This window comes from Buceros rhinoceros, unplaced genomic scaffold (genome assembly GCF_000710305.1).
Source record: "Buceros rhinoceros silvestris isolate BGI_N320 unplaced genomic scaffold, ASM71030v1 scaffold1014, whole genome shotgun sequence".
NCBI classification, from domain to species: domain Eukaryota; kingdom Metazoa; phylum Chordata; class Aves; order Bucerotiformes; family Bucerotidae; genus Buceros; species Buceros rhinoceros.
The window spans coordinates 28,853-43,706 of NW_010408562.1; the positions used below are offsets into that span (position 1 = coordinate 28,853).

Below are 14,854 nucleotides of genomic sequence, written 5' to 3' on the forward strand. Positions count from 1 at the left end.
GCTGAAATTCGCTAGTGAAACCTAAAAATTCACACCAAAAGAAGTATGTATTTTTCATGCATCAAATGAATACATAACTTATCTTATAAAAACGTAAATTGTAAATTCTTCACTGACAAATGCCTGAAAATGTCCACAAATATTTTTTTGATATTTCTTTTATTTTTCTAATGGGGGGTGGGGAGTCAGCCACACCCCCATGAGAAAGGAGAGAGGATTATTAATATTACCTCCTGCATCTGTTGTCCTTTAGAGAAGGATGAAACCAATGTTTTTAAACTCCTGTTTGTTAAGCCATATGCCATACTCTTGCTAATATTCTTCATCTTGACAATAGAAATATCGTATTTGGAGAGCGTGCTTTCGTCACTAGATTCCTTGTCAGAGGTGTGCATGGAGGAGTAAGCGGAGTCTGCGCTGCCCTTCTGCTCAGCAGGCAGAGGAAGGCTTCTCGTTAGACAGCACCAAGTTAATTGAGGTTCAGCATTTAGCGAGGGGAAGCTGCTCTTCACGCGTGACACTGTTAAGCCTCCAGAGAAGCAAGTTGTGTTCTTGCGCGGCGGTGCTGGGAGTTCCTTACAGTGAGTGGTGACAGCGTGGCAATAAAAAGTTCCTGAACTGTCTGTCAAGCTCTGAGAATGCTGCGTGTCCTGCTGTGTTGGTGAAACGTCCCTAAGAGTGCCTGGACTTCCACCTCCGCCCCATCCCATGGCTGTCGGCTCTGCACCCTTGCTAGAAGCTGACTTCACTATCAGAGAGTCACTTCCTGGGCAAAGATGATGTAACACCTTTCTCTCTTCTTTGATGTCGGCTGATATGAAAAACCCACTTGTATACATCGAGGTGAGGCATATGTTCTGCTTCGGAGTCTGCGTAGAAGTAGTCATGCTCATCCACTTCTCTTCTGTTTGCCTTTGATAATTCAATTTATTTTTGTTCTGTTTGTTGTTCCAAGTGTCTCTTACACTATCCTGCCTGACATTTCGGTTATAAAAGGTGTTATCCGCTGTGGTGATGATATTTGTCGCTTCTGAATTGGCTGGAGAATGGAATACTGGAGTTTTCCGGTTTGAACGTACGTCCCACCATAGCTCTCCTTTGCTGGCCTTTCGTCTCACTTCACATTTTAAAGGGGACGAGACCACATCATGAGAAGGAGAACTGAGTGATCCACCATCAGGAGGGCAGGGGGAGCTGGTTGAGGTGTCTGTCGCAGATGTGCCAGGTGTGCTCTCCGGTTCTGATCTCTGCAAAAGCGACAAATCTGAGGCTCTCTTGTCTTGCGGCAATTTAAGGATATATTTTGGAGGAAAGGCATTTTGTTGTGGGACTGGAAGTAAGTGAGCAGATTGCAGATGATGAATTTTCGAAGACATGTCAACAGCATTGTCACTGAAAAGTGGTGCTTTTGCTCCTGTTTTCACAAGACGTGTTTTGACATCTTTCTCTGCTGCATTGTGCAAGGCAAAAGGGTTGCAATCACTTCCCCTTAAGTCAGGCCCTAAAAATCGCACAGATGAAGCTTTTGAGGTACCTGCCGCATGTGAATGAAGGTTAACATCACTATAATTAAGAGCTTTTATAGGCAGTTTGGTTGTTTTTAAAACATACTTCAGATTCTCAGTACCTCCGGTGGATTCATTAATTCCTGTGCTTAACTTTTGCTCCTCTGCTTTACTGGAGAATTCCTCTGGTGGTCTGGAAAGACTCTGAGTGCTGGTACAATGGACTCGCTCTGCTTCACTTACTGCATTGTGTTCCCCACTGGGACTAGGGCAGGATTTAGAAATAATGTTCTGCATCTTCTCCACTTCAAATTTTACCTTTTTTCTTTCTGATGGCAAATTCTGGGATTTCCCTGTGGCTCCTCTATTGTTGCTGCAATGGACCCATGGGGGTATCAGGGCATGCTGGCCAATTTCATTATTCCCGCTATAGCTTCCACAATTGTTTGAAGCGCCTTGACAATCCAATTCAAATGTCCTGGATTCTTTCCCAGGGCTTGGTTTTTCCCATTTGCTGTTCTGTCCTGGCAAGCAGTCATCATCCCTTCTAGTCACATTCAGCCGGCACAGAGTATTGTGAAGCCTGAGCTCAAGCCTGCTTGGAGCCAGCGCTGTAGCGCTGCCAGCTGTGTACTGAGCCGCTGTGGTGCTGCCGCTGACATCTTGGGAAGTTTCGCTCGTTGCAGCACGTGCACTCGCGTTCAGTGAATGCGACGTCTCCATCAGGTAAGTCGCCCTGTCTGCAGTTTCCTCGGAGGACATGTTCTGTGCAGTACCATTACCATTAGTGCAGGTGTCTGACTTACCAGTGCTCAAGCCTGTTGTCACAAGGGAGGAAGGACTGTCACTCACAGAGCTCCTGCCATCTCCTTCCTCAGTTATTTCAGCACTGCTGACCGATGGCTTTGAATCAGGAGTGAACCTTGTAGTATCTGTAATCTTATTGCCCCTTTGTTTAATTTTTTTGGCGTTTTGACTGCTTTTCATTTTTTGGTAGATTTTCTTAAATGTTTCATCTCCATACATTTGCCATTTTTCTTGGGAGAACATTTTTAACTTCCTTTGATTGTGTTTCTTATTTTTAGCACTGACGACTTGTCCAGCACCAAGCTTTTTACTCCTTTGCAGCTCCTCTGAGAGAGGAGGGTGATCCACCACATTACTTAGTGGCAGATCATCCACTGCTGCTTGTCTGACTAGAGCTCGGGGATGGCTATTAGGAAAATCCACCGAATTTGCAGCAAGATTGTTGCTAGGCAGCAAACCAGGAGTGCCTGTATTTGCAGACTGCTTAGTAAGAGAAAGCGGCTTTGAGCAGCCTGCTTTGTCACGTACCATCCTGGTGCCCTCCACAAACGGCAGAGAGTTGCTCCGTGTGACAGGCACAGCGTCTATCGTTGTGGAGAACTGGGTGGGAACCGAATGAAAAAACATTGGCTTGCATTTCTCTACGGGTGCAAAGGTAGATTTCGCTGAACAAAGGGAAAGATTCTTTTTCCTGTTTACATCACACGTTCTGATGTCGAAATGGAAAGAGTCTTTGTATGTATAAGGCATTGGCAGATCGATGCTTCCCTGTTTAGAAAGGACAGTTTTTCTGGGCCTAACATTGTCTAACTGGGTATCATCCACCACGCTTTTGTTATGAGAAATGAGTTTGGAAATGTGTTCTTCCAGCCGCTTTTTCTCCAGCATCATGGCTGTAGCTTTCTCAGCGCTGTCTGGCTTTGCGCTGCTTCCGCAGACACTCCTGATGCTGCTGAAGGCAGTTTCATTCTCCAGTTCTGTGCTGTGTTCATGGAGACTATGCAATGGGCTGGAAGATGCCATCTGTTGTTCTGTGCTGTCAGAGCGCGACAGATACCCTGAGTCAGTGCTCTCACACTTCTTCAGCTTGCAGTCAAATGGCTTGTAATCCCACTGTTTTTCCGCAGAGGTTGCTTGCTGCCTTTGCAACTGAACATGCTTATCGGCAGTTGGAGTTCTTTGCTCCTGTATCTCCTTGCTCTGGCACTGACCATTTGTCAAAGCTCCTGGAGAGGATAAACTTGGAGGGTTTCTTTCACGACCCTCCCGATTAGCCTTTGAACCAAAGGACTGATTTGTCGTTTCTTGATTTTCTGAAGGAAATGATGAATTGCTCGTTGCCGGCAGTGAAAGGTCATTGAGAAGTTTCTTAGTGTCCGTTACAGCGCTGGTGTCTGAACTCATTTGTTTCATCTGTATCCCCTTGTCTGCAACGGTGCTGCCGGGTAGTTTGCTGCCTTGATGGGAGGTGATGCTCTCTGCTGGTTTCTCATTTTGCTCTGTTGTGCCACGGTTGTCAGAGTCTGAGGGCAGCCTCGTGTTGTTGACGTGTGTTTGAGTTCTTCTGTGCTTGTACAAATTGCTCTGAGTTTTAAATGCAATACCGCACGTGGTGCAGGGAAAGGGCCTCTCTCCTGTGTGAGAGCGAATATGTTTCTCAAGGACACTTGGCTTCAAACAGTCTCGTCCACAGTGTTTGCAGATATATTTCCCAGCTTTTTTTGATTTTCCTGGGCTTCCAACAGATGCATTTGCACAAGAGTTCGGTGATGATAAAACTGGTAAAGTGCTGACTATGTTCAGGGTTAGAGTTTGCCCGAGTTGTTTCTGGAAAACTGACTGAGGCTGATCTGTGCCTTCTGAAGGAACAAGTGGGTTCAGGATGAGGGGTATGTTACTGCCGTCCAGATTTACACAGCTCCTGCCAGTCACTAACTGACTGTTTGGCTGGAAGCATCCTGCCTGGACGGGCTGATACAGCGGTATGGTGAGGGCTTTTAGATACACGGGTTGGGACAGGGCTCGTGCCTGCTGAGGAGCCGCACTGCCTCGGCTGACGTCGGAAGAACCCTGTGCAGGCTGAGGAGGAGAGGTTGGAACCGGTTGGTCTGTTAGTGCAACTGCAAAACCAGGCTGCTGCTGTGGCTCCATTTCAAAGGTTATCTGCCAAATGCTCATGTATCTGTATGGGAGGGGAAATAAAACAAGTAGGAATCTTCAGATAAAAAATAAAACACTTTCGACTGCTGGACTGGGCAAGTTAGCAATTCAGAATATCACAAATCCTATATATGGGCATTACACAGACAATGATTACTTCGTTTTCCAATTAAATCAATTCATCTTTCCTTTCTTAGCTAGCAATTACAGTGTAAAGAACACAGAACATTGCACTTAAAGCCTACAATAAGTCTCAAAAGTATTAGAAATAAATCTGAGTATCAGATTTGCAAATGGAGGCTTTCAGCACCCCGGAAATAACACGACTCTAAAAATTTTCTGGAACCGTACTCCTATTACATACTTATTTTTCAATTTAAGAATTTACAGTAATAAATGTTAATATAGAAACACAGAACAATTAAGTTAGAAAGGACCTCAGGAGGTCTCTAGCCCAAACACAGGCTGAATGCAGGGTTAGCACAGAGGTCAAAGGAGGTGGAGCAGGGAGTTATCCCGTCCGGTTCCGAAAACCTCTGAGGATAAAAACTGCCGAGCTTATTTGGGCAACCTGTTCCAAAGACAGGACAGTAAACACAGCTACATACTACCTGTGACTACCTGATGTAAGCGAGCTGAGGCTAAAGACATTGCAACAAGTGATGCAAAGTGAAAATATGTGAACAAAGTGAAAGTGATGTCCTGTTTCACGTAAGCATGGACGTAGCAGAAAAGGCCCTCAATGCCAGAGGAAAACATGTCATAAACACAGTTTTTGGAAAAAGTGAACCTGTTCTTATGAAATCTGTCCAAATATACTCAGGGCTGGGGCTGGTCCAGACTACTATGTATTTTAACAAGAAATTGTCTTGTCTTTTCTCTTTTTAGAAACAAACTAGGAAACTATCAAACTAAGCTGGATGAGAATTATCTTTGGAAGAGCTGATAGGGGCATCAGTAAAACCTCTTGTAATTACAGCTTGGGTGAAAATTAGAAGGTGATTGGTGAATGTTTATTCAAATTCTTACTCAGCTGTGCTCACAGCTCCGTATCCCCTGGCTGTCAGGAATAACAGGCCATTCTTGAACAAACAGTCGTAAAAAACCCATTTGAAATAACGCAGTCAGTGGCTAAATGTGAAATCCGCACTTTGTTGCCTTACTGAGTAACCCGTAGTGGCGTTACTGTACCTTCCTTGATCATTTTAATAGGTAATCATTACTGGGAGACAGTGAAAAAAACTACTCCAAAACCTGGTTTGAAATCTGGACTGGTTCCATATGACACACACGCTGTGTTACCATTATGCAAAGCAAACCTCTGTTGCATGTAGTTACTGAGAGTTTTGTAAATAATTCACATCAAGGGGAAACGGCAAACAGTATAATGTGAGTATTCCTTGGTTACTATCAGAGCAGTTAATAAAGCTGTTAGTGGATATGAAGTTGGATGGAGATCCACGAGAAATTGTTACTTCACAAGGAAAACCGAAAGAGTCTCACATCACATGAAAAAAATGGGATAATGACTTTCTATTAATGATCAAATGGAAGAGATCAAGGCCAATGAGTTCTGTGCTCAGTAATAAATGTAATTAGCAGCTTAATAAATAGACTAGGAAGTCAGGAAGTTTTCCTGTTAAATGTATGCACCATTGAAACTGGAAGATAAAGCAACCCGCTTGGTGATCAGTCTCCTACAACGGAAGATGTTCCACATGTTGGGATATTGCCTTTAATCCGACTGATAATTTCCTCCCTATGTGTGGCTGCCAATGCAGCTGTAAATACTTGTCTCTTTAAGCAACAGAAAAATAATGTACCAAAACCCCAGTCGCTATTACTCTGTGCTCCTCACCATGCACCACTTCTGGGAGTTCTGTGGCTGGCTGGCAACTTATATTTCACAGCCAAAGCTTTCCAGCTTCTCTCTGATCTGCTTTGCTTGTTGCAGGAACTGGAAAAGTAGAGGAACAGCCAGCAATGCGGTTCGCTGACTTCCCTTCTGGTCTCGAACAAGGCCGTTAGCTTCTCTGCGTGCAGTTCACGCATCAAAAAACTGCTGATGAGCCACTGAAGTAACTGAGAAGCTTCCTACCAACTGCAGGGGGCTCAGGCATAGACCACTTATGGGTAAGTTATCGGTCCCTGATGGGATTCTTTGTCTTCACCCAATGATTCAGTGTAATAAAAATCCCAGAAAACAACCTGATCTGTGTACAGCAACATCTTAGATTTTGCCTTTTCTCCTTTCTCATGAATTTTATAAATGAAACTCAGTTATCAAGCACGGGTTTTCCTTGTCCACTTCAGAGATTTCTACATGGAACAATCGCTTAAGTGGCTTTGTAATACAGATACTGATGAAAGAATGTTAAAAGAACATGGCTGGTTCAAGGAATGAAGTTATTATCCATATTCTGCAGTATGGTTAACACCATGGGATAAAAGTGGATTTCTCTAATTTGCAAAATGAGGTTATAGACATTTTAAGTCCATTTAAAATGGTTCTTAAGCTCTACAGTCACCATTATTTATAGCAATTTAAACACATACAATAAAAAGAGCAGAAAGTGATAAGACATGAACCAATGATACTCATAAACTAAGCACGCAGTAGTTTTTCCACAGATGTGAAAATAAAGAAGGTTGAGAGGAAAAAAATATGCTGCAGAGAGACAAGAATCAAAGACCAGTGAAGTCTGAGTACGTGTAGCTAGAACATCTAACAAGTACCACATCAGACAAATCAAGTCATAGTATCTGTGCTCCCCTCCCTCCCCTGGAGAGAAGTGTGGAAACGCAGAATTTACATTTCCAGCCCGACATGCCCCGGTGTCACAAACCATGTTCTCTCTTTGAACAGCCTCCTGCACACCCCCAGCTGGAGGGCCCGTCAAGGCCAGCCTGCACACTAGCAGGGCTTGTGGTGGACAGACGCTTTCAATACGAACCCTCTAGTTCCAAAGTACCAAACTCTCTGTGTCATTTCACTTATTCTGTTCAGATTCTGGGGCCCAAAATACAGTGTAGTTCTAAGAATCACTGCAGTGCTCTGTAATGTTCCACAAAGAAAACACCTAACACGCGTAAACGAACTCTCATCTGCCCATCATGCTTAATAAGATCATTAAATAAACATGTAACTACTTATTTCCTGCACCTACATGTGATTTTTTGACACACCATTGAGAGGTTCACCATAGTCCTTAAGCAGATGTGAAGTTCAGTCCCCTGGCTTGGTCTACAGGTATGATCTGTAGACATGACAGAGTTACTTAATTTTTGTAAACTCACAGAAACAGCTTTTCTACATTCTGAACATACAAAATCTACTATATTATACTAGAAGTCTTTGCCTTTTTTAAAAGCTTTTGGTGATCACTACCTTAAATATAATACCAGAGAGCCTGTAGAGTGAGACCCTCTCTAGTCTGTAAACAATTTTAGCTCACGTACCTTTTACCGAGCCAGGCATTTCAGCAAAAGAAGTCTCATTTCTGTCAGTACTTGATGCAAGCGGAGAGAAACAAGGACAAAGACTTGAAACAGATCAGAAGTAGGAAGTTGGTTTTTTTCTTTTTTTTTTTTTTTACATTGGTGTCACAGTAACAACCTTCAGAAAACAGGAAGAGCTGAAACAGAAGAAAATGAAGTAGAATTTCAACCTCTTCGTATCCTTTATCATTATTCATGTAGGACCCGTAAACAGAATCATCTCTCTTCAAACTGTAGGCAATTTGTGCTCTGCTTTCAACCGCACCATTCAGTGAAATACACTGACACTGGCAGAATTCTTTTCTTTATACCCCCAAATGTAATTTGCTTATAGCTCTACAGGAAAGATCTCTCTTTAAATGTGTGGGGAAAGAGAACAATGGTGGAGAGAAGACACTTGGTACGTATGAAATGCTAAACTTATCCAGCACGGTTATCATCCACCAGCTGCTTCTGCGGCTGCCTTGAGAAAGCAGGAACCAGGTGGGAAAACACTTCAAGAATGTTCACAGTGTTTACGTCACGCTCAACAACCCCCCCTAAAGCGTGTGAAAAGCTGTGGCGAGGACAGGATAGGGGACAGTCAAGAGAAGTGAAAAGATCATTTTAAGAGTTTAGAAATTTTTTTGAGGATTCACTTCATAAAGAGTTCTCAGACAAAGCAGTCAGCAGAGCCGAGGTGTCCTGCTCGGGGACAGCTGCTGAGGACACGGGCTGGGATGGCTCCATCTGCCACTGCGGTGAGACTAAGTGAACCCCAGCCTGGAGCATGAATTCCCTGTAACGACACAAACTCGGCGCATCTGGCCCATAAAGCCCCCTTAGGCACGTGGTATTCTGGAAGATGCAGCTTTTCACCTCGCCGCGATGAGCGCAGCACCTGCCCAACGTGGCCAGCTGCAGCCTGGCAGTGAACTGGGGAGCACTGGAGCTGTGACAGCCGAGTGGCCACAGGCGAGGGGTGCCTGCGAGTTCTCATTCTACACAGCTTCACTGACCTCGGAGAGTTTTGCCTGTCGGCTGGATTGCTTTCGGTTTGTTTGTGGACACGGTTTTAACTAGCCTCTAATTCTGGAGGTGGAGGAAAATTTCTGTCTTGTTCTTCCTGCCTGTCTTGCCTGTCATTTAGTGATTCAGGGGGCAAAAAAACCTCTTAACAGGGCCTGATGTTGTTGCTTAAAATCCTTCTAGTTTCTGTCATATCCTGAAATGCTCCCAGTAATTGGTAATGGCACTGCAAGCTCTTGAAACCAGTGAATCTAGAAAACTCCTTGACACTGTGAACTGCTTTGCAGTGACTCATGCTTCTGATCTACACACTCATTCTGCCCATATGGATGAAATTACAGGCAGCAACTACTTTCGGCTCTCCTGGGAGACACTTCCCTACAGCAGTGGATTCTCACATAGAAGTGCGATCTTCTGGAGGATTACTGCATGCCACAGTCAACAAACTCACGGAGGAAAAAAGATGCACATCTTATAATAGAATACTGGCATGAATCAAATCATACAAACAGATGCTTATGGGCCTTTTACATAAGCAGTCAAAATTAGTTTCTCTTCAGTTTTGACACATATCTGAAGTCCATTATATTTTATTTGAGACTGACTATTATGATTTTAAGTTAAGGCGAACTTGCTTTAAAGGGACAATTATTTTAAGCAGTACTAATAATTCCAGCAGTATCCTGGACCTAGTAACAACTCAAAAACACATATAAGCTTTTAAAATGCATTATTTAGACCACTCAGTAGCATATCAAATCCTAAATGCTAAAACTGCAGACTTCTTGAGAGGCTTAAAGAAGCAATAATTAAATAAAGCAAGTCACAACTAAAGCAAGTGGCTGCGTGGATGTTTGCCGCCATAATACAGTTTTCAGGGCTTAGCAGAATCCTTTGAAGTTTGGTCTAAAATCTCTAAATCTTGAATAAGAGGCTCTGCACTCAGACTGACTCCACGGTATCCTGTGGTTCTTCCCATTTATCTGGAGGAACAGGTTGCTGTAATGAGTAGAGTTAATTGGAACTGCACACCTAATAGAAAGGACCGGTATTACACTGCATTACTTCTATCTGAACTGAAGTTTGGGGTTTTTTTCTCTTTCTAACCAATCTACTTATGGGTGTCACTTCCTAAGCTGGCATCTCTATGCAAAAATTACTTATTTAAGTTAAAACATTATCCTGCTCAGAGAAACCAAATTAACTTCAGCTGGCTCAATATACAACAAAATTATCTCTTTCAACTATCTAGAGATAAGCCAACTGTCAGGTACTACTCAGCAGGGAGCATGTGGTTGCACTTTGCTCTCAATTCGTGTTTTAACCAGGACTTGAGGAGATAAACCCACATGCCACTGGTATGCATTTTGAGGTTCCAAGGATCTGCAGAAAGCACTCCTCCCCTGGTGCCTACAAGCCCGCATCCTTCAAAGACACCTCCTGGGTTTTACCCAAAGGTGTGCTCAAGAGAAAGCAGCAGTACGAACGCGTCCAGTACTGAGGAGGAAATACACTTCAAAGGTCCTATCAGCTACATGTTCTAATGTACTTTGCAAACTTCAATGAAAAGACAGTATCTCACAGGATTGTTAACTACTCGTTTGTCTTATGAGGACAGTGATGCTGCAACAGCACACAGTATCAGCGGAAAGCACAGGCACTGGAATTATCGTTTCCAGCTGCCAGCCCACCACGGACGGCTAGCACAAGGAGCAGTGCTCAGGAACTCCCGTGCTGACTAGACAAAACCTCTGCTTAAGTATTGGTATAATAAAGTAATAGTGAACCATCTGGTCTGAAATAACTCCTGTGCAGGTACTTTAAGCACTTTAAGTGTTTGATGGAGAAGAAAGTTTATGAGCATACCCTAATTCTGGTGCTTTCTAGAGTCCTCAGTTCAAACTAGCAAAATGGAACTGACACATTTCCTAATTATCCCAGAAACGACTGTTAATCTTGTCTGACTTTAAAACTATTTCTGCCTTTGCTCTTTTCTCAGTTTGACTTCGTACCTTGAAAGGTCTCCTAACAGAAGTACTGAGTTCACCCTTTCACTTGTTCCGAACGGGTGTATCTGATCTTACAAGACCTCAGTTCCACCAGCAGTGTGCTAATAACCCTAGAAGCCTTGTTAAGGCAGCCGCGAGCCTCAGTGCCCTGCAGAATTAGGTGAAAATGTGCAATCCCCTCATCTTCTGAAACCCTCATAGTCTTTCAACGGTGACATTTCTAGCTCAGATTCTCACTTTAGGAAATCTTGCTACTTGTTAGTAGTCATTGTTCCTGAAGTTTTGCCCTGCTTCATATCTTATGAAAGTTATAAAAGCAGCTAGAGACATTGAAATACTTGTCATATATCCTGAGGACAAATATTTTTGACACTATTCTTCCAAGACTGTGTAATATCAGCAAAATTGTTTCATTTCTTATTTTTGTAAACACTGTACCAGAACAGTCTTTAAAACCTTGTAAGAATGTGATCTGGTTTGATCATCACCGTCCAGTTTGCTATCTTTTTTATTCTCCTTCTCTTGAATATCCATAAATGAAAACATTCAAAAGGTCTAAATCAATAAGAATATTGTTAGTTAAAATATATTTTAGTGTGTAAGCAATCATTGTACTGTCCTTTTTGATCTCTTCATGCAGTTGGTACAGGGGATATTTCCTATCCTACTTCTTATGCTGGTACTTTTCTCAGCTCCAGTCGTAAGAAACGCTTTCTAGTTTATTATATGTCTTCATCTGAAATTTACACCACTTCTTTCTAAAAAGAAACACATCTCATACATCTGTTGCTTTTCTAACACCATTAGTGGCTTCACAATGAAAAAAAAATTGGGTTGTTAGTGCTTAAAATATCTAAAAACCTCAAAGGATTTCCATTCTTTTGTCCTTTCATCAAATTCACTCTTGTGCCTTTCCCTTGTCAGGAAAGAGTTAACAACCTCCAGCCAGCAGCCTGTAATCAACAGGTTGCTCTAACAGAAAAATAATAACCCTAATGCATCCTTTAAAGTTTAGGAGGTTGGACTAAAGGATGAAAAAATACTGATTAAAGCCCTCTTAAATCAGAAGTGGAGCCAGCACTAAAACGCTTTGTGTTTTAGGAAAAAATCTTCCTCATTGCTAAGAGAAAGAACCATCGCATTAAAAAATCTTAACTTTAAAATTTCTGTCTTACCATCTAGAATTCAAATATATCTCTGTCTGTATAAAATGATAACAAAACACTTGCTAACCTTTAGGTGGCCAATTCACAGGCAGGTGGAGAGGTTCAGGTCTCCGGAATAGCGTTGAAACAAAAGCAGCATCCTGTTTTCTTTTTTCAGAGTCTTTCTCTTCTCTTTTTTTTAAGCATTTGAAAATTGAAGGGTGGGTGGTGGGGTGTGTGCAAAGAGAGGAGGGGGTGAAGTCAGCCCACGCGTGGTGTAGGAAGAGTTTTAATGGCCGATGCTGGTAATATGGTTTGCCTGCTACAGTGTCTGCACTACTGCAGCTCTGTGTGTGGGCGGAAAGAAATGACACGACTGGGTTTCAAACCATTACACTGAAGATTTGCAAACAGTTAAAAAAAAAAAAAAAGAAACACAACCCCATCAGGCACAAATGAAAAATTATTACTCTTTTCCTTTTATGTTTTTTAAGGTTTGTATGTTGGATTTTTTTTTTTAACTTGGCAGATGTAATCCAGTCAAGTTTCTTCCTCAGCCTCTAAATTAGAAAAAGTAAATTGAGTATTTAGGAAGGTTGTTGATTTTGCATAGTGTGAACATTTGATAGGACTTTTTACTGCTATTTTTCAATTAACATGCAAGAGCTCGTATTCCAGAAGGCATCCAGATTTTCTCAGGAGAAGTCTTTAGGGGACACCTGTATTTCTGCCCTTGAACACACTAAACTGGTGCCTAAATCTTGGTAGCACCAAGTAGTGCGGTACAACAGACACAGCAGCCACCCCACAACCAGGCACGACTCTTCCCTTGAATATTCCACAAAACACAGCCAAGAAAGAACAGGACACCCTGGCAGCCCATTTTTGATCAGTACTCGAGCAAGCATCCGGTGTGCTGATCCAAACCGGGCAGCAGCGGACTGGAGTGTTTGGTGTAACTACTGGATCTAAAGAGACCAACAGGAGCGAGACAAAGGGGCTGTTCTCTGCGGTACCATGGGGAATGGGGGTAAATGCTCTTTAAAATATAACTGCTGGCGCAACAGAAGGTGAATATAAATGCTTATGAACACACTGTTGTGTTGGGAGGGACAGGTGGAAGGTTTGCTGGGTAAGCGAGAACACTTCTCAAACATATTTTGGACCACAAAGAATGAAACGGAGAGAAAGGAGCTTGAAAACTCCGAGGAACCTTTATGACTTGGCTGTTCCATGATAGAGAGGGACTAGCCCTTGCTAAATGCGTGTCCTCATGCGTGTATGAGACAAGTCACCCAGCTGGGAAATCACGCTTGGCCGCAAGGCATATGCATTCTGGAGTGTAATGGTTTAGGGGTGTATTTCTTCAAATATTCAAATAAGCCTCAAATCAAACAGGATTTCTATCGCTGACAGTAAACAGCAGGACAACCGGCTACACAGGCAGCGGGGGGTGGGAAAGGGAGGAGACTCTTCATGATGCCCATATTGCTGGTTAGTGCCTAGTATCACCCGCAGTTCCTCACCCCATCCCCTGGCTGCAGCGTGAAGCCGGGGGCTGATCCCAGTGCCAAGGATCCAGAGCCGAATGCCAGATCAGCAGAATTTGGTGCGTGAGTAAAAACAGCAAGACTGGACTTGAGGACTTCAGACTACTAATCCAAACTTTAACAAAGAATCTGATAAAGGTGGTTAAACAATGAATCACCCTACAGTGAATGAAAACCCATCTTCAGTTCTGTACCCGGCTGGTGCCAGTGGCAAGGAGATATTTCCTGCCAACACGCACCAGCACAGGCTGACGAGGCACTAAGCAGGGTCTGGCTACTGACCACAGTGGAAGCTTAAATCCTTCCCTCATGTATAAACTAACAGCTGAGGTCAGCTCCAGGACTATTTTTCTGGAGAAACATCTGTGGCCTCAGCTGATACAGAAAAGTGCATGTTTAGAGAGGAAAGAAATATGGCTCCCAGCAGGGCTGCGTTCAGCAGACTGAGTGCAATTGTACAGCACGGTGCAGACTGCAAACTGAAAGAGCTTAAATCAATTCAGTAAACTGGTAATTTTCCTAGCATTGAAAATTTGTGTGTATAGAAGTAAAAAAGACAGATTTTTCCCCTTTTTCATTACTCTCTCTTTCTCTAAACTCTAAATTAATCTTTGTGTACAGTCTGCTCAATGAAGACACTTTTTGCCCAGTTAAACACTGTGCATTATTAATTAGTAGAATCATTTTAATCTTCTACTGTAATTTGGATTTAAAAAAAATACTAATTACAATGTTTCTTGACACGGTTTGAAAAGTCTAGTGGCAGAACACATAGCCTGAAGCAGTAACTCTGAAAGGTGTATCTTGGTTGTTTTTGTCTTGGTGTGTCACGGACAACTCTGTATAGTGCGTCTGTAGTAGCCGCATTTCCAAGTCACTCCTTCATCCATTGTTTCTGCCATGGTATTGGCCAGTGTGCGGTGGACAAGGTAACGCTTGGAAAGTCGAAGAGCACCTAGTCCTCCTCTGAGGACTAATCATTACGTAATGCTGCTATCACTTATCACAAAGAGCAATTTCTTTTATAGATGTCAACTCTTAAGTTTGATCGTACAGAAATCATGGTTTCCTACACAACTTCCCTTCGACCAAAGACACACTTGCACCATGGTACTTCACATGCTTTTTTCCCCCCAAAGATCACAGCTCTGTAAATTGACAGAATCTTTTAA

At 42.8% G+C, this 14,854-nt stretch overlaps 1 protein-coding gene across 1 annotated transcript in view; it reads right to left on the reverse strand.

The window, feature by feature from the left end:
- ZNF831 (zinc finger protein 831) overlaps window positions 1-4,463 on the reverse strand; it is a 9,984-nt gene extending 5,521 nt beyond the window's left edge. The window contains exon 1 of the mRNA XM_010134885.1: window positions 231-4,463. Coding sequence (XP_010133187.1) covers window positions 231-4,463 — 4,233 coding nt within the window. The remainder of the gene's footprint in view (window positions 1-230) is intronic.
- Between the last annotated feature and the right edge of the window lie 10,391 nt (window positions 4,464-14,854).